Source organism: Rhipicephalus microplus, chromosome 3, assembly GCF_043290135.1.
Source record: "Rhipicephalus microplus isolate Deutch F79 chromosome 3, USDA_Rmic, whole genome shotgun sequence".
NCBI classification, from domain to species: domain Eukaryota; kingdom Metazoa; phylum Arthropoda; class Arachnida; order Ixodida; family Ixodidae; genus Rhipicephalus; species Rhipicephalus microplus.
The window spans coordinates 38794741-38822555 of record NC_134702.1 but is presented as its reverse complement, the minus strand read 5'-3'; the positions used below and the strand labels follow the sequence as shown (position 1 = coordinate 38822555).

At 47.1% G+C, this 27815-nt stretch overlaps 2 protein-coding genes across 3 annotated transcripts in view; both read left to right on the top strand.

Annotated features, from left to right (window-relative positions):
• The first annotated feature begins 126 nt into the window (after positions 1 to 126).
• Positions 127 to 23501, top strand: LOC119160067 (uncharacterized). The gene is made up of 5 exons (XM_075887901.1): positions 127 to 404; positions 5941 to 5990; positions 6832 to 6879; positions 22493 to 22555; positions 23363 to 23501. The coding sequence occupies exons 1-5, from the start codon at positions 281 to 283 to the stop codon at positions 23396 to 23398; spliced, it is 321 nt and encodes a 106-aa protein (XP_075744016.1). The 5' UTR covers positions 127 to 280; the 3' UTR covers positions 23399 to 23501.
• Positions 23502 to 24689: 1188 nt separating this feature from the next.
• The window catches only part of LOC119161839 (lisH domain-containing protein ARMC9), a 46701-nt gene continuing 43575 nt past the window's right edge, over positions 24690 to 27815 (top strand). For both annotated transcript variants that reach the window (XM_075889265.1, XM_075889263.1), the window contains exon 1: positions 24690 to 24815. The gene's annotated coding sequence lies outside the window, so the exon portion shown is untranslated. The remainder of the gene's footprint in view (positions 24816 to 27815) is intronic.

The window sequence follows — 27815 nt, the reverse complement described above, 5'->3', positions numbered from 1 at the left end:
CAATATCTGTATCCGTAATTTCTATTTGTCAGTTTCTAATAGTTGATTTTCTTTCCTGGAGCCCTCTCATTATTTTAAAAGACGTAAGCTAATAAAATAAAACTATTTCGTAAGAACTACCCGATTATTCACCAATCGCCCAGCGTGGGCGCATGCCACAGATTCCAGGCTCTTCTTCTTCTACAAGGTGATTCACGTAGTGGGCAAGTTGATACAAACATTTAATTGGAACGAGAACCGCCTGCGCCTCTATATCTACTCCACCGAGTTTCTCGGCAACATGGCTGGCGTGCTCAGGTTGTGCTTCGCTGTCACTCTGCTGGTCGTCGCATGCGCTGACGATGGCTCCAAGCCCCAGAAATCACCACTCGGTCAAGACATCAACTCGGTCGCCGCTCGAATCGGTGAGCAAGTGAGGTCACTTGTTTTAATGGGGGCCCTGCAACACTCTTTGAGCATGGTCAAAAAAACGCTGCCTATCGGTAGTCGAGGCTTCCGAAAACACTTGAGCCAAATATTATAGCGCAGCAGGCAGTCAGGAATTCTTAATAAATTGTCGAATTCCGCTAAAAATTGATTTCTCTTCTCTCGACAAATCACGCCACATGCTTAAATTTCACTCGTCACAGCCATTTCATCAGCCATTGACTGGTTTGAGCATGGCGCGCCCGGTCGTTGCTCCGGCTGCCACGGGAGGCGGTCGACATTTCACGCGTGCACACGCGAAGAAGAACAAAAGAAAACGTACTCAAGTTTACAAGGCGTGCGTGACGTATTTTCTTTACCCGTGCCATTTCTCCCTGCTTAGTGTGGTTTCGTGGACTCGGTGCCGGTTTGAGAACCACAGTTTGAGCCCACAGGGGGCGTTGTGCATATGTATATATACTGATGCCTGTGTATACATAAAGGGAGTTCCTGCTTGCGCTAAATGTAGTATCGTGCGTCGCGTCCGACGCACGATACTATACACTTAGCGTTTATGACTTTCGTGAGGAAATAAGTTTTTTAGGAGCGAAGCTCCTTAGGACGTGGGCTGTGCGTCCCCTGTATGTAGCCACCTCTCGTTCAGTTCTAAGTATTACGCTAGCCACCGCCCGATCTAAAGGGTACAGCCATATCCATCCGTCCATCCGTCCATCCGTCCGTCCATCCATCCATACATACATCCGTCCATCCATCCATCCATCCATCCATCCATCCATCCATCCGTCCGTCCGTCCGTCCGTCCGTCCGTCCGTCCGTACGTCCATCCGTCCATCCATCCGTCCATCCATCCATCCGTCCGTCCATCCATCCGTCCATCCATCCGTCCGTCCATCCGTCCATCCGTCCGTCCGTCCAAAAGATGCAAGATGTTATAAACTAGACGGCGGTACGTGTAGTTGATTATGAAAGATGCGAGGTGTTATAAAATAGGAAGGATGCCACATATGGCGCGTGTCATCGTTCGATATAGTGCGGCGACGTACGCTAGGGAAGCGTTGCAATAAAATCGAGTGGGCAAAATGTACGGAGGATTCATGGTTTACCAGGTTTACCTTCGGAGCTTCGCCCACTCATCATCATTCACTTCGTGGATATGGCGGCATTTTTTTTTTGTGGATAAATTCCATGGCTAATTGAACAAGTGTTTCAGGGCCCCTTTAGAGCAACGCTGTCTTCGTGGACCCTGTGCTGGTGTCGTTGGTATCGCCAGTCGACGGCATCCGCAAGTTAAGGCGCGTGACCAGGGCTGCTATTTCTGACATTGCCGGATTCCACTTAACGAAACAAGTTTGGAAGTCAGTTGGAGGTGCATATTTCCTTTTTGATAGTTATACGGCGCTAAGCCTTAACCACAGACAAAAAGACATGATGGGACGGGTGCTCTTCCCGTCATGTATTTCAGTGTACTTGTGTGTATAGTTTACTGCTGTATTACTTTTGAAGGGGAAAATATGTAGAATTACGCCATTGGCGAACTCTGGTTGGCAGCACAGTCACGGCTACTTAGCCGAAATACGCACTTTTTTTACTACGCTTCTGCGTGTATAGTCCGCAAAAGCTAACGTTTATATACTGCGTGTATGATAAAGGAAGACACAAAATCCAGATACATACTTATTATGCTCAAGATCATTCACATTGTTGTCAAGGAAATTCAGCAGATCCCACGTACCTCGGAATCGACGTTATGCGAAGCATGTGGAGGGAAGGTGACCGTGTTACAATTTCTTATTGAGTGACACGTCATGAAATGACGCTAAATATACGTACAAATGTTGCCCACCCAGACATATGTTGAAGAGTTGCAGACATTTATATAACCGGTTGTTTGCACTTGCGCAACGATGTCAACTGGAACATGCGAATTAGCAACACCAGAAGGTGATATGAAGCGCTGATGCTAGCGAGGATGCTGGCCCCAGACACTATATACTATATGAATCAACTTCAGTGCATTTTAACTAACCACAATTGACGTTAACCCGACCTGACGGCTGTATCAAAGGAGTATATATGTAATGTTTCTAAAATTGAGTAGGCAGCACTGCAGCCACTATTTAAGTCTTTAAAAAGACTGGCGTCTATTTGAAAACTAGTTTCAAAGCCTGCCGTAGCTCTGTGGTAAAATGCTTCATTGCCACGCAGAATGCTTGGGTTTGATTCCAGCTGGCACCTTGACACTGGCTACCGATGTCGGCTATTTCTTAATGCTCGCGCGTTAAAATTGCCCATGTGTGTTCTCGTCGTTCCTGGGTATAGATACCAAGTGTCTACAACCTGTGGCACATACCCGCATACCAGCGGCACATACCCGCCTGTGGGTATGTGCCACTGTCTGGTGGAAGGTGTTTGACGACGTACGCGACGGGATTGTGACATCACTGATGTCTTGACCATCGTGTCATATTCGTCAGACCATCCTACCCTCCTATGCTAATCTTGGTTCGCGCCAAGTTAAGGGGGTAACCACGAGAGCACCCAAACGTAAGCGGATAGATAGATAGATAGATAGATAGATAGATAGATAGATAGATAGATAGATAGATAGATAGATAGATAGATAGATAGATGGATAGATGGATAGATAGATAGATAGATAGATAGATAGATAGATAGATAGATAGATAGATAGATAGATAGATAGATAGATAGATAGATAGATAGATAGATAGATAGATAGATAGATAGATCAAAGTCGTCGAAGTTCGCTAAGAAATGCTTCGCATTTAAAAGCTTAGTCCGTGCGGTATTTTCGTTTCTTGCTGCTTCTCGTTTCCTGGTTTTCTGGATATATGGGTTGAGAAAGTCGAAAGAGAAGCTGCAAGCGCAGAAATTTTTCGAGGCAGTGTGCATGCTAGCATCCAGGGCACGCCTGGACACAGCCTGTTCCCGCGAGTATAAATTCATTTAAGTCCTTGACCCGTGAAAAGCTTGCATGTACAGCGAGGCAGAAGGAAGCACCGGACCGGGTCGATTGGCCGAACGTGGGGGAGACCCTACAGCCTCAATTGCAGCGGGCATAGCCAAACTAATGATATGTCGGATGTAGCATTTGACAACCTCTGATTTTGTGTTTGAAACATGGTTGACGATTCGGCGCACCAAGTGATCTCTCCTAAGGGAGAGCAGTAAATAAGTCGTCTCTTGTGTTTAGAGTGAGATGTTGACGATTAAGAGTACGAGGTACTCGACCTTGGAAGAACATAGAGCCGTCCCGTAGGCCTCACCCTACATGTACCCGTGGCGACAGATGTGTGTGTTTAGAAAAAGTGGGTAACGATTTAGAGTACCACTTACTCTACCATAGGAGGGCGTCAAGCCGTCCCGTGAGCAGCAGAAGTCAATGGCCAGGCAGCCTGCACAAGCCACTCTCGTCCGATACCTGTTGCTATTTTCATGGCATTTGCTTATAGAATTGCTTCAGAGAGTGGTGCTATACGGACATGTCACCTTTGATAACCCCCATCATTTTCCTGGTTGTCTGCGCAAGTTATATTCCGTGACCTACTTCAGGTCTTCTACACTTTCAAATGATGGATATGTTTAGTTGTGTAATTTTGTTTGAAGCGTGATCCTTTATCTCAATCTTCTTTTCATACCTAATTAAAAGAAAAACATTTGTCAGTCGCGATCAATGAAAACGCACTGGAAGAGCGGTTCTGCAGAGACAGCGGAGCCGATCAGAATTCATATATATATATATATATATATATATATATATATATATATATATATATATATATATATATATATATATATATATATATATAGTAATGCCAAGGAATGTACAGGGGAGATTATTAGAACCAATTGAATGTACATAAGAAGAAAGTGGATGAAAAAATTACCAGCCGTGAGTAGGAATCGAACCTACGACCTTCGAATAACGCGTTCGATGCTATTCGAAGGTCGTAGGTTCGATTCCTGCTCATGGCTGGTAATTTTTTCATCCACTTTTCTTTCTTCTTATTTACATTCAATTGGTTCTAATAACTTCCCCTGTACATTCCTTGGCGTTACTGTCTGTTAGATCTCATTAATATTGTGTTAAAACACGGAAAAACGAGCCCTTAGGTATACACTTCTTTCCCTTATATATATATATATATATATATATATATATATATATATATATATATATATATATATATATATATATATATATATATATATATATATATATATATATATATATATATATATATATATATATATATATATATATATATATATACTCGTTCACAACTTATCTTGCCAATGCAGCGAAGATTACAGAGCCAAATTGTGCGCGACCGCTGAAGAATAGAATGTAGCCCTAAATTTGCGGTCCTTATTTTCAACGCCATATAAGAAGAGTATACTGGCTTCATTTCTTGCGTGTAGCTCTTTGACACAAGATGCAGCTCACCGCAACAAGATATTCGTATTTGTCTTAATTTATTCGTCGCCACTTCGTATTTTTGAAAGCGTGAGAACGCTGCGCCTTTTACGTTTCCTTCGATCGCCTAGCGGCGCCTGCGTCGAAGTGAAACTCTGATCTCGCACAGCCATCCCTTACGGAACGCATGGCATATCGGACGCGTGCGTGTATACTTAACAAAATGATCTACTACATTCCTAAAGCTTCTCGAACATTGCAGGTGTGGTTTGCGCTGAGAATCACTTACAGCGTAACGGGGTGAGAACAAAACCTTAGGAAGGAATGTGGCAATATTGTGTTTAAAGTAAAAAAAAAATTGCCACATTGCTTTTATGAACGACAGTTACCTTGTTGACAGTGCTGTGTGCGCGCTTCGCACTAAGTATGATGTAGAAGAATATCTGGATTATGCACAGGATATTAGTTTGATGTAACAGGATATCAGGAAAGTAAAATTTTGAGCGCAAACAAATAACGCAGGAGCAAGGAAGAGTGACGGGCCAACATTTTAACACAAAGTTCTTTTCCACAAGGTGAGCTGGTGCTTCCAAAGCAGTTTTTGTTGGGCATTTAGAACAGCATAAAAATATTTTAATCGCGTAAATGGGGTTATATATATCATTGCAACTTTTTCAGTAGGGCAGTAGGAATGCTTCATTGGTACATTCTTTACTCCATCCGCGTATTCAGTGTTTCAAATATATATATATATATATATATATATATATATATATATATATATATATATATATATATATATATATATATATATATATATATATATATATATATATATATATATATATATATATATATATATATATATATATATATATATATATATATATATATATATATATATATATATATATATATATATATATATATATATATATATATATATATATATATATTTCTGCTGCTTCATGCATTTTTTCAGAGGTATCGGTACAATTCTTCGTTTTTTTATATATCTTATGGCGCCGTGATTCGCACATGCTACATATAACGTATGACCTCATTGCCCTTTTCAGAGAAACAATGCGTCAAGAAAGCTGGCATGACCCCGGAAGAAATTAAGACTGTAAGTGCCGATTAAGCATGAACTTTATTTGTTTTCGTCTTTTTCTGCTAGACAGTTCGCAAATTATTCGCTGTACACTGTAAAACACAAAGTGTTGGTATTGTATCGTAGTAAAGAACATATACTTTAGTAGTGTTTGTTAAAGATGTCACAGCTTTGCCGCAAAGGCGGAGAAATGAACGCGATAGCAACAAATTGGAGGGTAACGCGCAGAGTGCCAAGCAGATCGAAGCGTGGCCCGTGCGTGTTTCTCACGCACAAATGACGCATGAAACCTACTCACAGGTACAGATGAACGCGAATAAGCGTCTCAGTCTTTAGTTCGCTGTGTCTGAAAAGCGCGCCCTTTTTGCAAACCGAGACTGTGCAACGATTGCAGTGACCTTTGTGCACTCAGTAACTACAACAGAATCATTCCGGTGAAAGCCCAAGGCGTACGATTGTCCCCACCGCGAGATAAACAAGTTCACGCATGAGCGTCCACCCTTCCCCTCTTTCTGCCGGGCAAAGTACGCGTGGGAGATGAGAGCGAGCTCGCCGCCGCGTCGTTACGCTGTGGCGACGCGTGCTCATTGCGCCATCTCGCTGGTAATGCTGAAAACACGATAGTTCTCCCCCGAAACGCCCATCACTAGCGGCAAGTAATAGATATAGAAAGCTTTCCTTTTGAACGTTGAAGGAAGTGACTTTGAAGGAAGTGACTTGCGGAAGGGATTTGTGGGACTTTTTACGCTATCGCAATTAAAAGTCACGCAAACATGGTATTGGCAGCGCACGCTTAGTTGGTTTTCTTTTTTTATTATTTTTTGATGACACATTCATATGGTTGTCTCTTTTGCAGCTTGAAGACGACATGCATCGATTGGAAAACGACAAAAAAGGCGAAAAGGTATCGCTCTAATAACAATTTTCACAGGGTCCCAAAAGGTTCCCCTTCCGTGGGTGGGGGGAGGGTGAAGGTAAGGTTTGTCGCGGCGTCCTCTCCCTATTATGTCAGTGTGTGGGGCTGACTTCGCGCTCCCCTATTTGGCGACTATGGGGGTGCCCCCCCCCCCCGCGCATGCGTATGCAGTGTCCTCTATGCATTCGCCCATCTTTTTTTTTTCTTTTCAGTCATTGAACCATTGATCCTTCGCGCTCCATTTCAAAAGCCTTCGCACCTAACGTCGTTTTGCACGGCCTCTAAGATCAGAGTAATGACAAGATTTCTGCACCTCTCCCTGTTTTTCAATGCCTCCCTGATCGCTCCCTCTTCACCAAGCGATGATGGCATGTTATGACATCATTTCGTGATGCGTGTGACGTCACGGTGACGTGACTGGTTTTGGTGATCTGAAACATCACCGTGACGTCACCACGTGACGGGGATTTATTGCATTAATCGCGTTGACACCAACACCATCAGCTGTCAGTTTTCACGTTTGATGAGTCATATGTAAAAGCACATACGAAGCCCATAAAACATTTGTAGCAGGAAACGCGAATATAAAGATTGCCTGCCTATTGGCGTGCTTCGCTGCAAGCGTCGCTGAAAGGCAATAGGCACCGTGCAGTCGAGTTTTCCTGTTTGAGTGCAGCGCCAGAACGCAAAGCCTAGCGGATGAAAAAAAAAAAAATGGCAGCATATCCACGGGGTGAATGATGGAGAGTGGGGTGAAGCATCTGTCCGTCCATTCGTTCTTGCTTCCGTCCGTCCATGCGTTCGTCTGTGTGACTGTCCGTGCGTCTATCCGCCCGTCCGTGCGTGCGTCTGTTCGTGCGTCCGCACGTCCATCCGTGCATCCACCCCTGCGTCCGTCCATCCGTCCGTGCAGCTATCCACGTGTCCGTCCATGCATCTGTCTATGTGTACGTTCGTCCATCTATTCAACACTCCAAGTACCACCATCTCGCATCTTTTCATCATATATTCCCCATATAGAAGCACCGCCATCCAGCGGACATTCCAAGGACCAAACAAGAGGTGGCACACGCACACTTTCTTACGGCTTGCGCTTCGTGTCTAGTTCTCACCTTTAACCACCTCGAGTTTATGGTATATAGTAGTTCACTGTATTCATGGCACTGCGGCCCAACGCTCGCTAAGCCTTAATCAAGGTAATTCGAATTTTACGGAGGCCTCTGCTACTGCTTCTGTCACCATCGTGTCGTGGTTTTAATATAATAGTAATGGTGTATTTACACCAATACATAGCAACGTGAAACCTTAAAAATTATTTTCACAGTATATTATCAACTTGGGGAAATTGCGTACACTGTGTGCTGCAATGTTTATTTTGCAACAACTTTTTTTTCTGTAAGTATTTCCTAAGTTCGTGCTTTATACCGGACGTATTCCTGAAGAGAATGGTCGCAGTATATAGCATCTTATCGGCTGTCATGATTTGGGGCCGAAGCACAAGCTCCTCCCAAGATGCGGCACGGGATTTGGGCTCTGGTGTGTGGCTTGCACCAATCGCCGGTATGGAGGAGTCAAGATCCTTATCCAAAGAACGAAAGCGTTTCAACAAATGCAAATATATTTCCCAACAAATCAAAATATATTTCCAACGAAGAGAACAGTTCTAAAACCAAGTTGAACTAGCTATACATTTCATAATATGTAGAAGTAAAGCATGCATGAAAGTTACAACACGTAGAGACAATGCTCAATAACAGGTGGAGGATCAAACAGCGAGAGCTGAACAAATAATTAAAGTTCGCAGGCTACTAAGTTAAAGCGAATAACATACGAAACCGCGTGCAGCAAAGTTCTTTAAAGGGGCCCTGAAACACTTTTTCAAGTAACCATGGAATGAATTCACTGGAACAGCTTATTGCTTTGCAAATTCAACGCTGCAAAAATTTAGGAATCTGTCCAGTACGAGCAGAGTTACAAAGATTTGTCGCATACTGCGACTGCATTCTCTCGTCTTGACGAAAGTGCTGGAAGGTAAGCAGAGAGAGATGGCAGGGACAACGAAAATACGTCATCCGCGCCTCGTGACCTTGAGCTCTTTTTTTTTTCTCTTTTTTTTCGAATGCGTGGCTTTTTGCGTGAAATCGCGCGCGCACTCGTGGACAGGCTGCGGCCTCCCGCGGCGATCTCTGTAACGACCGAGCGTGCCATGTTCAAATCAGCCAATGACTGATAAATGAGCTTTCTACGAGTGATTTTTGAGCGTCTTCTGTCATTTGTCGAGAGAAGAGAAAGCAATTTCAGCTGACTTTAATAGCTTATTGTGAATTCCAGCCCGCACGCTGCCCTATAATATTTTTCTCACGTGTTGTCGGGACCCTCTACTACCGATCAGCAGAGTTTTCTGACCATGCTCAAAAAGTGTTGCTGGCGAGACGGGTGCTCCAGGAAGACGTAGGGGGTGTTGGGTTTTCAGACGCGTTGTTCTTTGCACTGTGTCCTTGGAGTTACCCAGAGTGGCTTTTTTCCGGTGCCGTGCAGACTGTCGAAGCATGGGATCAGCTCGTTTTTTATAAGGTTCTCTGGGCGCCGGTCTCAACTCCCGGTGTAGTTTTGATAAATCCTTGAAATGGTCACGTACGCACTGGTTGCTTCTGTGGTTAACACTTCACTTTCGGTGCCCTCCACTGGCGTACAATCAACTCGCACACAAAGCACCAGCCACGTGGCACACAGTCTAACACATATCCCAGATATAACGTCCCGTGATTCAGACTCTGCTGTCGGTCACCTTCACGACGAGCAATTCAATGATACACAAAACAAAAGCACATGATCTGACACGTAGTTCGGATGCTCCATTCCGTGGTCCACATTCTGCAGGCAATAGTCTTTCTGAGCGAACAGTTTCAAATTACACAAGTCAAAAGCCAAGATTTTTAGACATCAAGGTTTTTCTGTTCATAAGCGATATACGGCTCTCAGCGTATACGTCGAGGCACTATATTCCCTGCTGCTAATGCTAACTCGCACTGAATGGTGCACGTCACGGTGCTCACGGCGCCGCATTCTTTGAGAAGAATTATAGGACGTTCGCCCTTGATGCCAGTGGAAGCCGACCATCTATTTGAATCGTTTTGTAAATACACTAGTTAAGAGCCACTACCATTCTTAGACAGTTCAGCGATGTTAAGACATATAGCGTAGGAAATATATTTCCTATAGGCTATAGCGCTAACACCAAAGTGGTGCTCGCACTCACGGCATCGCGTTGAAGAATTATAGCACGTGGGCCCTTGCTGCCCGTGGACGGAAATTACCTTGTCGGTCGAACAGTTTTGAAGTTACACAAGGCAAGAACCACCACTTCTCACATGGTCCGTCCACGTTAAGACATCGAAGTATCACCTTCTCTGAGTTTAGCACTAACACACACTAAGTGGCGCACGCGCGTTCCCGACACAGCATTCCTATAGAATTGCAGCATGTTCGCCCTTGATTTCAGTGGGCAAATACAAACGCAAACAAAACGTGGATTGCTTTCACGAGCGTACAGTTTCGAAAGTACATACATAAGGCAAAAACCATTGTAGCTCTCATACGGTCTAGCTATACATGGGCTCGGAAATATCTTCCCATGGTTCACGCTAACACACATCAAGTTATGCACGTGCGCTGATGGCACACCCGTGACGACGGTGGAAAAATTGCTCTTCAGGGCACACCATTGTACGCAAAAAAAATGTTAAGACTAGGCGACTCTGACACCAGTCACTGCCCCATTCACTTAGTTTAAGCCTGGATGTTTGTGTGTTGGATCACTTTAGTTTGCCCCGACTCATTGAAACCGGGTGATGGTCAGCCGGTGCGCGGGGTTGGAAAAGAGTATACGATGTGTGGGGCGTTTCCCTGGCCGGTGGGTTTTCGGCCCCTCTGTTAAGCCGGTCCCAGCGTAGCAGGAGAGTCTTCGTGGAATTTAACCGGTCGAAATGGGTTTTATCTGTATGGCCCGACAGTTCCAGAGGTTCCGGCAGACTTGGCGAGGTGCGGGGCACATTGTGCAGACGCGGGCAAGTCTGTAGAACATGGGCGATTGTTTCTTCGGCTGCTCCACACAAACGGCACATCGGGTCGGAGTCAAAGAGTTTATGGCGTCGTTGTTGAGTCGCCAGAGAACATGTGCGAGCTTGCAGTAGTGCACTTGATTTGTCTCCTCTGTAATGAGGTTCAATGCCCGGTGCCAATTTATGTGATGCGTAACACGATAGGCTGCGTCTCTTGGTGACCGCTTTACGCCAGTTGTCCGTGCTGATCTGTGTGATCCATTCGCCCACTTCCTGGCGCCATTCACTTTCTGTTTTGGTTTGTTGGAGCCTTGGATTGAGCCGCGATTCTAATGTTGCAAGTCGTTGCATCCAGAGAGTTCTAATGTCTTTGTATCGCAGGTGCAGGTATATTCGTCTGTTGAAATTGGTTTCTGGCAGGAATTTCAGTCTGCCCATGTATTGGAATTTCGACCTTGCCACCAGAATTTCGAAAGGTGACCACCCCATTTCACCTGTTATGGCAGCATTTGGTGTACAGAAATTTCCCCCCAGCAACCACCATCCCAGTTCGTTTTGATGTAAGTTTCTAGATTGTAAGTTTCTAGATTAATACCTACGTGGTATTAATCTAGAAACTTACAAATGGGGTTCAACTCAGTTTGAATACGACGCAGCGAGCCATGGAAGGAAAAAAAATAGTTATAATAGGACAATCTTCGACGAATGGAATGGGTGCGCAGATAGCACGAAAGCACAATAACCGATGGTCATTAAGAATAGCATGCTGGAATCTAAGAGGGGGCTATTATGTGAGGGATAGGCAGAAAGTTAGGCAGGCAGATGAGAAAAAAAATTACGGTGGTGACGTGACTGCATCAAACACAGGACTGAGTTGACTGGCGAATCGTTGAGAAGCCTTTTGTCCTGCAGTGGGCGTAGTCAGGCTGGTGATGAAGGCAACGAGTGCGCCTAAGGGGCCAGTTAAGAAAACGTATAAGCCAGACCACGGCCACTTGTTGGGAGGCTTACTCGACACGCAAAATATAACTCGCAGCATCTTCTGATCCAACAAAATCAAGCGCCGAAGCATCGACGAGATGCACCACAAAGATGAAAATTCAACGTATTTATTTTGTTGTCACAAAAGGACGTACAAGGAACTGGAATTCGTTGTGGGAATGAAACATTTAACTGTTTTTGTAACAATACAGGAAGGCAATCGCTTTCACACAGCAATTGGGTGCATGATTGTAAAAGCAGTGTTTTATTTAGGTTCAATACAAAATATATTAAAGCAGGTACATCTGCTGGAGATGTCCACACAGGGAAGCGAACGCACAAAACGCAGTAAATACATATGGGCAATCCGCCCTGCCTTGAAGAGTAAGAAGCTGTCGTTTGTATAACAAGTACAAAGAACTAAGTTTACATGCCGGCACCAAATTTCAAAGAATATGCCGGCATTGTCATTCCCATGATGAGCTTCTTTCCACTTGAAACTACTTGAAAGATGGATGACACGAGAACTGCGGAAACGCACCTCGTGATAAATGAAGCCGACATAATAAATAGAGGCGCAGGCGATCAGCTTCACTATGCAAACCAGCACCAACGTACCGTTCCTAAAGCACAGAGTGAATAAAGAGTACATAACTAACACGGTGCTAACTTAGAACAGCTGCAGGAGAACTTGCATCACAACGATGTCACGATGTATACAGGGACCCCTCGTGTGGTGGCAGGAGGGTTCAGATTTCTGGAGTGGCGGTACATGGCGCGTAGATATCGGTAATGAGCAGATATACATCCTATAGCTTGCTGTCAGCATGAGAAGTCATCGACTGCAGGCGGAAAGACCTTGAGGGGGAACATGTTGCCAATGCGCTGTCATATACTGTATATAACTCAATATACTTACATGCTTTCAATGGAGAACAGAGGACACACTGCAGGCAACAGGGTTACAGACCTCTATGAGGCATCATGGTATACTCGGTCGACCACGAGACAACAGACGCTGAACGTGATCGGCCTGCGTCACTGTGGGGTGCTACAGGTGATCTGATGTGCGTACCAGGTGGCGAAGGCTGCTGCAAGACTGAAATCGCAGACAATTACCAACAGATAATCACACGCCAGCGCAAAATTGTGGCACGTGTAAAAAAAACTCCCAAGCATTTCCCCGAGGGTGAACATGGTTAAGTGCGAATACACGGGGTGATGCTATGAGGGGTATTTATTAATTCGCACTATTATATTTATTAATCACACTATGGTGCCTTTATGGTGTAATGGTTCCTGGGAATCGCAATTTGATCACACGGGGAAGTTTACGTTAACTCACTGGCGAATGCCAACGGATTTTAACTTTACTCCCCCTCACGACCCGCTCTCGACGGGAGACTGAGAGAGAAGGCGGGCGCGCGAGAGAGAGGGGTGCGCGCGCATCTGCAGCGAGCAAGGAGAGCGGAGGAGCGAGCGAAGGGGGAGGGGGTATAAGGCGCGTTACTGACACCGATATCAGCGTCGCGTCCGTGGCTTATTCGGTAGAGCATCGCGCTGCGGCCCGCCAAGTCCTCTTTCTTTTAAAGATAGAGAGAAGACTGCGGACGCCGCCGACGGCGGTGGATGGTTTGGGGTCGCTTATAAAGTGTATTCACACTTAAAAATCGGTACATTTACGCACAGTTGACGTAGCAGGTCCGCAAACCCCGTTTTCTTGAAGCGCCAGGGCACCCAGCAGCCGTGAGGAGCGCAAAGACTGCCAGACGATGGACCTCGATTTGTCTGGAACACGATTGACCATGTGGCCAAAATCCATTGCGTGGACTGAAACGATAAGCGAGCGCTTCGGTGCTTACTAGAACACCAACACGAATTCGCAGTACGTCGAAGAGCTCAATATATACTTACACGCAGATTTCTTGGCGTACCCCAGTATAGTCGAGATGTTGCAGGCACTGAACGTCGTGAATGTGGGACACGACTGGGGGCAGGAGAAGATTGCAAGGGTGAAGTCGCATGTCGTGGACGTGAAACTAAGGACACCGCATTGTCCAGGACGAAAGGCAGAGGAAAGTACCCACTCACTGTGATTAGAGCTTTCGTAGAAACGGACTCGTCTGAGATCACGTCCAGCGATAAAAACACGGCGTGGTACGAAACTAGAGAGATAGAAGGAAGAAAAAAATAGGACATATACTCTAGCCGCAGCGCGCTGCCTGTGCTGCGGACCATAGGCAACGTCCATTCTTCAGTGTAGACAAAGGCCCCACCGCGGCGGTGTAGTGGCTAAGGTACTCGGCTGCTGACCCACAGGTCGCAGGCTCGAATCCCGGCTGCGGCGGCTGCATTTCCGATGGAGGCGTAAATGTTGTAGGCCCGTGTGCTCAGATTTGGGTGCACGTTAAAAACCAGGTGGTCGAAATCTCTGGAGCCCTGCACTACGGCGTCTCTCATAATCATATGGTGGTTTTGGGACATTAAACCCCCACATATCAATCAATCAGTGTAGACCAAGTGCAAAACCGACATTTCGGATGCGCACGTTCACAACATTTCGCGCCCGGGCGTATTTCGTAGCGAAAATGTATTCATGAAGAAACAGCATGCGGAATGAGCTGATATCTATGGCGCAAGTGAGAAAGCGCAACTATCAGCGGTTGCCTTCCAAGCGCAGGCGAACTCTTCAGTGCTCGCTACGCCTCAACATTACATTTAGACATCCCCGCTTCCGCCATGGACACGACCCGACGTGGCCACGGTACGTCGTGCCAAATTGAAGGCAACAGTGGTGCGAGTTTGGCTAATCAGTTTTACAATTAACCAGTTTTGCCACGGTATAAATGCGTGTGTGGGGCTCACTTCAAACAGGTGCCGAAGCTATAAGCTTCCTCGTTCACCAACGGGTCTTACGACTCTCCTTGCACGCGCTGAACTGAAACTATCTCACGGGCCGCCAAGGTTGTGCGGCAGCGCGTTTCTCAGCTCGCGGCTGCTTCTGCGCAGAGCTGATAGACGAGCGGACGAGGTGACGGTGAGTTAAGGCAAGATTTATGTACAACATAGAATAGAGGCGTTACATATTCGAGACTGGGGCCATCAGCTTAGGGACTCGAAGAGCCGAGGTGTCTTGGGACGCTCTAACGTTGTCGTCTTTTCTCTGGCACATGTATACGTCGGCTGCTTGGCGAGACACCACTCGACTTTTTTTATAGGCCCCGAGTGGTTCCTCACATCAGCAACGTCCAATCAGAATCACCGCTGGCCATGGCGTCAGAATCCTCCAGTCATGGAACAGCCGCTGGGTTGCATCCATGGACGAGTGATGTTGACACACATTGCGTAATAGTCGCCAGACTGGATGGCGCCAATTGCATCATCGGGCTGCTATCGGGCCCGTGGTTTGAGGGAGCTCGCCGTGCGTTGCGTAAGACACACCGGTGCCGCCGGGTTAGATGCCGTCATTGAGGTGATGACGTCAGGCGGGCTCACTCGCAGGCCTTGACACAGATTGCCTTTGCAGAGGCAATGACATTCGGTCTGGACTCCCAGACGTAACACGGGATAGTTTCACAAGCGTCGAGATGCGTAGGCTTGACTTCCCTCTAGTACTGTAAAGACATAATAGAAGACATCGACACACAGATGCAAGTTAATGGAAACTTACGCATGAACAGCTAAACTGTGAAAGCATAATATGAACGAAGTTAAGACGCTTATTTGAGAAGGGCTTGAAACAGCTGCCAGAGATATATGTGGACAGTGCTTGTCATAGGCATAGCCTCTGCTGGCGATGTGACTGGACGAATCGCCCAATAATCGTTTTTTTATACACTACACTTAGCTGTTCGCGCATGTGTTATGGCCGTGAGGGCATCCACTGGAGAGGCTGGCGCTGCGATCGTTTTGACGTCACAGATAGGATGCTCCCTCCTTCCTCCATGGATGCTCCTGCTCGCCTCCCTGCGCTGTCTTTGTTACAATCGAACATGATGTTCGATTGTAATCGCGGTGCGCGGCATTCGGTTCTGATCGTGTGAAGCTTAATTTGGTCAGTAGGTGATATGATCGCCGTCTAAGCATGCAGTGCTAGATTGCGTGCAAGCGACTCCTAGTAGCAATATATCTATCTGGGCTTTTACGTCCCGAAACCACGATATGATTAAGCGACGCCGTTGTGGAGGGATCCGGAAATTCCGACCGTCTGGTGTTGTTTAACGTGCACTGGCATAACACAGTAAACGAGTCTCCAGAATTTCGGCTCCATCGAAATACGACCACCACTGCGGGGATCGAACGCGCGACCTTCGTGTCAGCAGCCGAGTATCGTATAACTGCTACACCACCGCGACGGACTGCAAGCTGCTTCAGCTTGTTGGTGTACTGTTCAACGTCCCTGCAGCGCCGGCCATATCTGGTAGACCCAACTGTAAGTTTTCACGATTAACCCCAAATGCACAGAAATGCGTGACACTTGGCTGGGAAAGCCAAAAACGGTAAAAAGACGCCAACGTATAACTGGTGGGGCCGCAGAAAGCACTTCCGTGGCGAGGACTTCGCGTACGCCGCCGCAGCTCAGATGATCGGTAACAGCTGACGTATATGCAAGCGCTGCCAGCAGCTGGGTTTCTCGATGAATTCGCTAATGATAAGGAAGGACGTGCCTGCCGTAAATTAACGAAGTAAGTAAGAAGCTGAGCGCACCCGCGTCCTAAATATCTCTTGCGGCGAGATCCCAACGCAACAAATATTTTGTCACGTTTACGATCTCATCGAAGACGCTGATAACTAACATCAGTTCGTTGCCGACAAGTGGGAGTTGAGGCGAAAAGTAAATTTATCAGTAGTAAAACAAAACAAGAAAACTAAACGGTGATCAATGGCAATCAAATCGGAGCACAACAAAAATTAGCCGTGTAGGGAAAGTCATCCCTTTGTTTTGTATATTCCACTAGCCCGTCTAACGGAGTCGGCACGTTTTTCTCGTTTGTGCACGTTCACTCGCTCGTTTTATACAAAGTCTGAGAATTCCTGCTAGGAAAGCATTTAATAACATATTAATTAGCAGCTAAGCTTTCGTGACGTCACTTTCATCGTCCTCTCGCGTCAGCTTTAGGTACGGTGATTGTAGGATTGTAGCATGCTACACGTCGGTGCCACCAGAGGCACCAACTCGTATAGTTTGCTTGCCCGGATTATCAGGTCGTGTCCCTTCCTTAAGCAATGAGCTTCACTGTTATGAAACACGTGGGGGTGAAGCACGCGTGGTGCACACAATTAAGAAAACGCGTTGTGGCAAAATCCACAACGCGGCATACCGTGGCATCCAATGCGTGACGTCATGACTTAGGTGCGTTCCAGCAGGCATACCGTGGCATCCAATGCGTGACGTCATGACGTAGGTGGCGCCACGCTATGTCCTCGAGGCCATGTTGTTCGTGTACCGTTATCGTGACTCGCCGAGATCGACACGGCATGACTCACGCATGCAATTTCATTTGTACTGGTATATGCAAGTATATCTGCTATTTATATATTAAGCGTGCCTCTGTTCGGTCTTGTGCCTGTACAAAACTGCGCATTCACCGAATTTTAGCGGGCATTTACAATCGCGACTATGAAGTAAATGATCGTTTACGTAGACCACACGTGTGTGGTTTTTTTTTTTTGTTCCTTCACCTATATTTTATCGTCCTTTGCACAGCGGCGCATATCTTTCTTACATTTTTTTTTATTTTAAATTTATTTACGCGTACATTATTCAAGCACGGGGGTACCATTTATTTATTTACGAGGGGGCGGGAGACTTCAGTGCCGCCATGTTTGGCTGTTAGCCTTCGTGTTTTGCGTCTTCAACAACTAAACGAACAGCGGTACGGTTGATTTATACGCAGGAAAAGGGTTGGATTGGTGCTTACGATATTTCATGCCTCATTAATTCGCATTGCCATAGACGAAGACAAGAAAACATCGACTCAACAGCCCGTGATGGCCGTGTGTAACGAGCTGTATAGAGAGACAAAGCTCTAGACGAGACGCTCGTGTTTCTGTACAAAAACCTGCGATGACCCAATCGTCATCGGGCAGTAACGAGGCCGTTTATGCAATCACACAAAAAAATGTATTTACAAAAGACATGAAAAGTGTAATAATAAATCAAGTAAGGAAAAAAATATAACACGCTTGGAATGCTGGTGTGGGAGTCACAAGAGCATAAATACGGAAGGAGTTCACCGGAGAGGAAGGCGGTGGTCAAGTCTCGGCGGCAAACTCAACGCTGGGAAGGGACGGCCGACGCTAGGGTAGCCTGGTGAGTCCAATGACAGCCGCGGCCAAGAACGCGGCTCACTGCGGAGGTCGTTGACCTGGAGCACGCACGGCGTTTGCCATGCCTGTCTCGAACGCTGGCTGGCGCTCGCTGCCGTAGGTGCCGGACTCGCCTGGCGGAAACGTCCTGGCGACGTTTCGCCCACGCCAGGCCCGAACTGCAAGGACGGCTGGTGTGGCCCCAAGTGGGAGCCCGCTGAGACCTCGAGTACGCAACCCGACGGGTCACTGCTCCCACGCCCTGGTTCTTCAACCTTGCTTCTTCCTTCCAGCCACGTCTGCCTCACTCCTTCTTCTTCTTCGCACACCCCACTGCCCTGATTTTCCTGCGTCGTCTTCTTCGACTGTCTCTGCGGCGCGCACTTCAAACACAATTCTATGTTCACGATCACGCACGGCCACTTCACTCATCACACATGCCCCTCCTTCGGAAAAAGTTTTTTCTTTCTAAAAAAAAACTTTCTAGCCACGTCTTAGTCGCAATCACCACGTGTCCGCACAAGACCACTGCACCGCACCAGTGAATAGAGGTGATATATGTCCACAATAAATGTTCACACAACCTCACACATAAAAAACAGGAAAAAAAACATGTAGTCAGCCATGGCACGATGACTGTTTTCTTCTGGTGAATAAACCACGTGGTTCAGAAATATACAATGTAGACAAACTGTAAACCAGTTGCAATACACTTCCGTGAAAGCTTAGGTTACAGCCTACTCATGAAATCGGCACCTGAATTATCTGAGCCTCTAATAAGTTGAATAACAAAAGAATACTCTTGTATTGCCAGACTACATCTCAGTACTCTACTGTTCAGGTGTTTGGCCTTAGCTAGATATTGTAATAGTTGGTGATCAGTTTGCACAACAAACTGCGTTCCGTACAGAAAGGTGCGAAACTTTTCTATTGCCCACACTAGCGCCTACAATCTCAGCCTTGTACTTGACTCTTCTCTCCTGTCGTGCGCTTCGTTGCTCCTTCGGCGGAGCCTCCCTGGGCACTGAAAGCATAGGCTTGTAATCAGTCGCCGCACCGCGGCCGTTGTCCTGCTTGCTAGGAGAGTTGAAATCTTTGCAAACTGTGGAACTATACACCCTTGGGTTGTTCCTAAGTGGCGGCGTTCGGCTGAACGCCTTGTTGCCGCTGTTGTACGACGAGTTTCCACTTGACCGTTCTGATGACTTTGTGAAGGTCATGTTATTCAGGCGAGGCGGCTTCTTTGGCTTGGCCCCTAGCATGTCATAATCGCGAACGCCACCGCCGTTGTTAGATCGACGCGCAGTCATACTTCCACCTCCGGCTGCCTTGGACTTTCCGCCGCCGCCACTGGAACCTTGGCCGGTTCCGGAGTTCGTACCGGAGGTCTCATTTTTCTTTGGAAGGGCCGGGGAGGCACAGCATTCGTTGGCTGCGAAAGCAGCTCTCAGCGGAAACGGAAGTGGTACTGTCGACGCGAAGTCCTTGGTCTTGAAGGCAGCCGCCCTCGGAGGTCCCTGCACGCGCGTCGCGGTGTTCGGCGACGGTGACCTAATGGGTGGCTTGCTCGACACTGCTGCCAGAAACGGCGGTAGATGCATGTGGCTCGCCGGTGTCTTGCTCTCCTTGCGCGGGATCCTTGGGTTTGATTCACGAGGCCGGTACGGTACCGATCCGCCACAGCTAGTGCCCATGGCGACAGCCACTGCAGCGAACTGCTTTGTGCTCTCTTTCCATGTTGTATCAGGGTCGTGATCCTGACGTGATCCGGGCACATTTCCCACGATAATGTCGCATAACGGGGAAATCATGCATTTTACGATGCATACACCTGAAAAGTATGGTGAAAAAATTTCCACCTTTGCCTCTGGAACCTTAATTCTACTTCCATCCGCCAAGAACAATGTTGCCGTGGTTCCCGTAAGTGCTCCGTCCGGCACGAGGGAACGCCGTACGATCATCGTATTACTTCCTGTGTCCCGTAATACTGAGGCAGTCTTGCCGAATATCACGCCCTGCAACACGGGCATCTGATGCATCGTCGTCCTTGGTTCGGTATTCACTGCACTAGCCATACTCTCTTCACTTTTTTCGTCCTCCACCTGCTCGACTTCGTTAATGTTCTCCCTTTGCGACCATATACATGAGGCTTTCCGGGTAGTGCTGGGTATCTTGGTGCACGCTTGGGCGTCGTGCCCAAGTTTACGACAATACCCACAGTATGGTTGCCTTGTCCGAGCGCGGCATTCTGCAGCTATGTGACCGGTCTTGTCACACACAAAACATCGAGTGGAAGCCTTTGAAGTTGAATTACTGCCTTTTCCTGCAGGAGTGTTCTCCCCTTTGTCACGGAAAACAAGCAAGTTTGACTGCCGCTGAGCTTCTAAAAAATTGTCGGCCGCTTCCGCCATCTCTTCAAGCTTACGGCAGTTTTTCTCTCGCAAAAATAGCGCCACCTTATCATGACAGTTGTTTATAAATTGCTCCGCTACTATGAGATTCCGAACTGAGGAGTATTCCTTTTCCGTTTTCGACATCTCAACCCATCTGTCGAAGAAGCTTGTCAGCCTCGTTGCGTACTGCACGCCCGTTTCCCATCTTGTGGCTTGCTGTGTCGGAATTTTTCACGGTAGCCCTCCGCCGTGAAACGAAATCGTTGCAGTAGCGCCAATTTGGTTTTGTCATAATTGAGAGCCTCTTCTGGCGACAGACGACCAAAGACGTTGAGAGCCTCCCCGCTCAAACACAAACTTAGGGCCGTGGCCCACTTGTCTTTTGGCCATTCTTGACCGGTAGCAACATTCTCAAACCTTTTTAGGTATGCGTCTAAGTCGTCCCGGTTCTCGTTAAACCCTGGCATGAAATTGTGAGGATTAATGGTAGGAGATGCTCGAACTTGTCGGCCTTGTTCAGCCATCACTGACTCTCTAACTCCTTCAGCCTGAGCGAGTTGAAGGCGCAACTGTATAGTCTTCTGGCATTCCTCCTGAAGTCGCCGTTCTAACTCCATCTGCTCCATCTTCTCTTTCCTTGCTTCACGTTCTGCAGCCCTCTCTTCTCGAGCTCGAGACTCCCGTTCTTCTACCCAAGCCCTTAACTCAGCTCCCTCTAGCCCCATGCGCAACGCCAGTGCCGTTAAATCTGAATTCATCTTTGATCTGTCTTTTTTTTAGCAAAATGTAACCAGGGAACAGTAACTGTTAATGCAATAAACGGCTTCGTCCTGTCGCCTTGGACGCCAATGTAACGAGCTGTATAGAGAGACAAAGCTCTAGACGAGACGCTCGTGTTTCTGTACAAAAACCTGCGATGACCCAATCGTCATCGGGCAGTAACGAGGCCGTTTATGCAATCACACAAAAAAATGTATTTACAAAAGACATGAAAAGTGTAATAATAAATCAAGTAAGGAAAAAAATATAACACGCTTGGAATGCTGGTGTGGGAGTCACAAGAGCATAAATACGGAAGGAGTTCACCGGAGAGGAAGGCGGTGGTCAAGTCTCGGCGGCAAACTCAACGCTGGGAAGGGACGGCCGACGCTAGGGTAGCCTGGTGAGTCCAATGACAGCCGCGGCCAAGAACGCGGCTCACTGCGGAGGTCGTTGACCTGGAGCACGCACGGCGTTTGCCATGCCTGTCTCGAACGCTGGCTGGCGCTCGCTGCCGTAGGTGCCGGACTCGCCTGGCGGAAACGTCCTGGCGACGTTTCGCCCACGCCAGGCCCGAACTGCAAGGACGGCTGGTGTGGCCCCAGGTGGGAGCCCGCTGAGACCTCGAGTCCGCAACCCGACGGGTCACTGCTCCCACGCCCTGGTTCTTCAACCTTGCTTCTTCCTTCCAGCCACGTCTGCCTCACTCCTTCTTCTTCTTCGCACACCCCACTGCCCTGATTTTCCTGCGTCGTCTTCTTCGACTGTCTCTGCGGCGCGCACTTCAAACACAATTCTATGTTCACGATCACGCACGGCCACTTCACTCATCACACCGTGCCCACTAAAATGGGACCTGTCAGGTCCTCCCTTAAGCGAACCTCCATCCCCACTCCTCCTCGGAAAGTGTCCTGCATCCGCCACAGTGAACCAGCTGTATATACTACACCTATAGGTCCAGAACAGAAAGCATCTGGTGGTTGGTGATTCCTTACGATAGTTAGGTTTCAACGTCAGGAGCCTGCGAGCGATGTTTAGCGAACACAGGACCAAACGCCCATGGCTTACCCTGACATTCCTCTCTTTCTCTTCCCCCAGGATTTTCACGCACTCAGAAAGGAAATCTCAGAGAGTATCCGCCCCAAGTGGGACGCTTTTGAGGTGAGTACCATCCCATAATAATGTCTCGCAAGGTGCCATAAGTCACATAATTTATATGTGGGGTTTAACGTCCCAAAACAACCATATGATTATGAGAGACGTCGTAGTGGAGGGCTCCGGAAATTTCGACCACCTGGGGTTTTTTAACGTGCACCCAAATCTGAGCATACAGGCCTACAACATTTACCCCTCCATCGGAAATGCAGCCGCCACAGCCGGGATTCGATCCTGCGACCTGCGGGTCAGCAGCCGAGTGCCTTAGCCACTAGACCGCCGTGGCAGGGTGATGAAATTGACCAGGACGTTCTTGTTGCTGACCTAAAATTATCGGCACTAACCTGGTTCTGTGTGGGAAGTTCAGCTATATGAAACACTTGAGAAGTGCTTGACGACACGCAAATGAGTAAGCGCTATTGGACCGAACATTTATGCTAATATTCTGTAGGAGGGACAGCGATGGCTTGGCGCGTAGCTGAAATTGTTTCTTGAATTGTAACTGAATATAGTTAGGTATTTTGAACATCTCTAATGCTCAGAAACGGGCCCGTAGCCCAGAAGATGGGTGGGGGGAGCTTCAGAAGACCTGCAGCCTTTCCCTCCTCCGTCCTGAAGTTTTGATGGAGAGGGGCGTTTTGCGTTTTACCGAAATTTAAAAAAAATGCACGTTTTTTGCAAACAGTCGAGACATTCGGCAAGTGGGCCCTCTCCGAAAAGAATTCCTGGCTACGGGCCTGCTCACAAATTGAAATGCAACAATCGTCCCGCTAACTTTGGTTAAACTTCCTTTCTTTCTTGCTTGCTTTCCAGAACTGCGTCGCAGACGCAGCTGCCGGAGAGATGTAGTCTGTGTTCGTCGCTGACGGAGGAATGTCCTGTCGTTATAGTCTTTTTTTAAAATAAATGCAGCTGTTCTGTGTATCAATAAACACTGGCGAATTCGCGCTCACCGACGACTGCTTTTAATCTATTGGCACGCAAATAATGGATTTAGATATTTTTTTTCATAATCGCGCTGTCAAGCAGAATTACTTATTGACCGGGGCAGTTACGCACAGTAATAGCACATTGTATTTTTTTATTCGTCATATATCCGCATGCGTCAGTTCAAATGTCCGGAAACAGCGAAACTTCTGGGGCGACGGTGTTCTGAGGTTGGTGAAAGGCCAAATACACTACCACAGTTCTTCAATTGCACCGCAGCTGTAAATCACAACTATATATGCCACCAAATTTTGAAAAACAAAAATATACTTTAAGAATAAATATATTTCGCACTCAGCGCTGACAGTGTGCGGTGGTACTTGGAGACAACGAAGGGTAGTTACGATGAAAAAAAAAACAAAAACAAAAAGGCCAAACCAGAAAGGAAATTTTGCAAAATAAAGGTTTTAATCGCCCTTGATATGTCTCTCTCTCTCTCTCTTTTTTTTTTGGACATGTGAACGGGTAGCCAAGAATTTCGGGGGTTTTGAGGAAGTAGGCTAAAGCACTTATTATGAATATTTGAGCATTTGAATATATATACACGCAAAATTGAAAATTTGCGGGGGAGAGTGGTGGGCATTAAACCCTCCCCTTCCTCCTTTGCGCTATAGGGTCAATGTGGCTTGTAGTACACCAGAAAAAAAAAAAGAAAAAGTACTGCTTCACAATCGACGCAGCGCGTCCTGCGAATTAGTTTAAATCACGTACGTATAAGCTCATTTATTGCACTACTAAGCTATTAATCGAAATCTGAAACAGGCACGAGAAGCAACGCGGTGGATGGAAAAAAAAAGGGGGGGGGGCAGTGGTGGTGGTAGTGGTTAGAAGAAGAGAAAAGGCACCTAATTTCTGCAACCCAGTCGGGAACACGGCGCAGTGCCTGCGGGGAAGGGAAAAGGGAGAAAAGTGGAAAGAAGAGAAAGGATTAAGTGAGCAGTGGCGCGGTCGTCATCAGCACGAACAGCAGTCCAGAAGCAAGGGTAGGGGTGGCAAGGGGCCCGTCCTCAGCGGTAGAGGGGGGCATTACGAAGTTCAATGTAGGCTAGACGGCGGCCGTGGCACTCCGGCCTTCCATCTCCCTCCATTCCGACGGTGCCCTCGGTGTCGCTAACCCGGCGGTGTGGCTTTTGTGATTGAGCGGCCGCGCTAGTTGCCCGTGGAGACGCACGCGCGGTCACTCAGCTCGGTCGCTCACGCCGCGCCGTCCACGCAGTGCTGGCTGAGTCTGCGGGCTGAACTCCGGACTCTCTTCTACTGTTGGCGGGACTGCGTACGCGTGAGTCTCTCTTGTCGCACTCGTCCGAATTCTCGAGTCACTCTTGCTGAGCGTTCGCAAGGCTTCTCTTTAGAAGTGTGGCAGCTTGGGCTAGTTGGTATGGCATGACGATAGTTATAGCGCGAGAACAAAACGACGACACAGAGACAACAAGAATGACACTCTTGTTGTCTCTGTGTCGTCGTTTTGTTCTCGCGCTATAACTTCTCTTTAGAATTTCACTCGGTAGCTCATGCACTGCAGTTACGGTGCTCAGCTGCTTAACCAAAGGTCGCGGGTTCGATCCCGGCTATGGCGGCCGCATTTTGATGGAGGTGAAATGGTAGAAGCCCGTGTATACTGTGCGATGTAAGTGTATATGTTAAAGAACACCGAGTGGTAAAATTTCCGAAGCCCACCATACAACGCCTTTCAATAGCATTGTGGTTTTGGGACGTTAAACCCCAAGTATTATTGTTATTTATGTTTGTATTATCGGCTTGAAAATTATCACAAGTATTACGTGCTAAAACCACGATATGATTATGGGATACAATGAAGGGCTCCGAAAGTTTCTATCCATCTGGAGTCCTTCAACGTGCACTTACATACAGTACACGGGCCTCTACCATATCTTGTCTCCATCGAAATGCGACCGCTGCAGCTGGGATCGAAGCGGCGACTTTTGGGTCAGCAGCAGAGCATCGTGACCACTGTACCACCGAGGTGAACACAGCGTGAAAGACAAAATTTAAGCCGAGGTACATAAATAAGGCGAAAAAACGGTTTGTCTTTGCCAGATATGTCTGCTTATCATGCGAATCACTGTCGTGATTGGCCGCTGTTCTCGTTATAAGGAGCGTAGGATCAAGCGCAATGAAACATCAACTTGACCTGCAGCAGGACTTTGCAAACGTTTGCTTAAAAAAAAACGACTTTAAATTCCACTCAGAGCTGTCGACTTACACCCATCCAGTGTTATAAGATGGGCTATTCATTCATTCAAGATGGGCATGTAGCGCGTACACAGGATAACTGCTGGTCATTAAGGGTAACTAACTGGATTCCCAGAGAAGGCAAGCGAGTTAGGGGGAGACAAAAGGTTAGGTGGGCTGATGAGATTAAGAAGTTTGCGGGTATAAATTGGCAGCAGCAAGCACAGGACTGGGTTAACTGGTGAACATGGGAGAGGCCTTTGTAATGCAGTGGACGTAGTCAGGCTGATGATGATGATGATTCATTCAAGGCTACAACTTCCAATCTTATGAAGTGTTTAAAGTTTGTTGTGTGAAAAACACTGGCCTTACCTAGGAAGGTTCAGTTCCGCCACCTTTTTTAAATTTTTCATTTTTGCGTTTGTATATGTATACGCAGAATAGAAATGCACTCACAGAGATAGCTTTCCTCCCCCCCCCCTCCCCACCGGAAAAAAAAATGCCTGCGTTGCTGCCATTTTTCGCCATTGGCAGCGTTGCTGCCAAGAATTAGCGTGATTGAACGCTTCTATAACGAATGTCTTTATACAAAGAAATTACCTGTGCGTATAACGAATAATTTTTGCATAGGTGAGCATGACGGTGCGTGACCTTTACAACGAAGTGACCTGCGTAATAGCATATCTTGAAGCTCCCGAGCACTTCATCGTGAACCCGCTTAACTATACATATTTGAAATTGCTTGCTGTCTTCCATTTACAGAGTTAATTATCACTCTGACTACGCCCACTCTGGGGCAAAGGCCTTTCCCGCGTTCCGCCAATCAACCCGCTCCTCGGCTTTCTGCTACCACATTATACCTGCAAACATCTTAATCTCATCTGCCCACTTAACTTTCTGTCTCCCCTGCACACGTTTGTCTTCTCTGGGAATCCAGACCAGTGGTTATCCTGCCTACTCGTTACGTGCTCGGCCCATGTCCATATCTTCTTGATTTCAACTATGATATTCTTAACCCCCGTTTGTTCTCTGACCCACTGTGCCCTCTTCCTGCCTCCTAAAGTTCCACCTATCCTTTCCATTTCTATCGCTCGCTGAGTCATATTCAATTTAAGTTGAACCTTCTTTGTAAGTCTCCGGGTTTCTGCTCAGCAAGATTCAGCTATAACTGTTGTATACTTCCCTCTTGGGGGATAGTAGTACCATTTATGATTTGAGAAGGATTTCCGAATGTGATCCACCACATCTATATTCACATACCATATTCTTCTAGTTATTTCAATCTCATGGTTCTGCTCCGCGGTTACTTCCTGTCCTTGGTAGACGTATTCCTTCACAACTTCCGGTGTCTCGGCACCTATCGCAAAGCTCTGTTTTCTACCGAGACTCTGCATGACACATTTTCTTTAGTTTTATAGTTTTATAAACTGTACCAACACGTAAACTGCTATCTATAGCGTTCATGTGAGGTTACCGAGGACGCCAAGACAGCACAATCACGTGGTCGTTAACCTGCTTCTGTGTGATAAAGACGTGGCCGAAACTTTATTGCCCTCTGTGCATGAACAACGTGAGAAAGTGCACGCGATGTCCTGACGGCATTGTCGTGGCATCACAAACTTCGCGTGCCACCGTGTCGGTGCTCCAACATGGCGCTTTTAATGACGTCAGTGCGAACCATCTGTGTAGAAAATATGCACCATGATTTTACATAGATTTGAGGGGTCAATCAGACCGCAGAAAACGTTTCTGTTGTGGTAATATAAAAAAAACGATACAAAGGCGCCGAGTTTACTTCATATCATAGTGCACTCTACCTCTACTCAGTTGATTCTAATCTTTCCCGTCATTTTTCAAAGCCTGCCATGGAGCTACGGCAATAGGTGTGAGCCAGAGGGGGGGGGGGGGGGGGGGGGGCTCTCTTTCCATTCACTTAAAAGAGAGAGGGGGTAGTCTGCGCCATACATCGACTGAATAGGGAAAGGAGGCTCGCTGCAACGAACTTTCACACCTCTTAAGGGGCACGTTGCGCAGATGCATGCTTACAGCCAAGCAAACTTTTGACAATTATGGCAGCTGAGGAGCC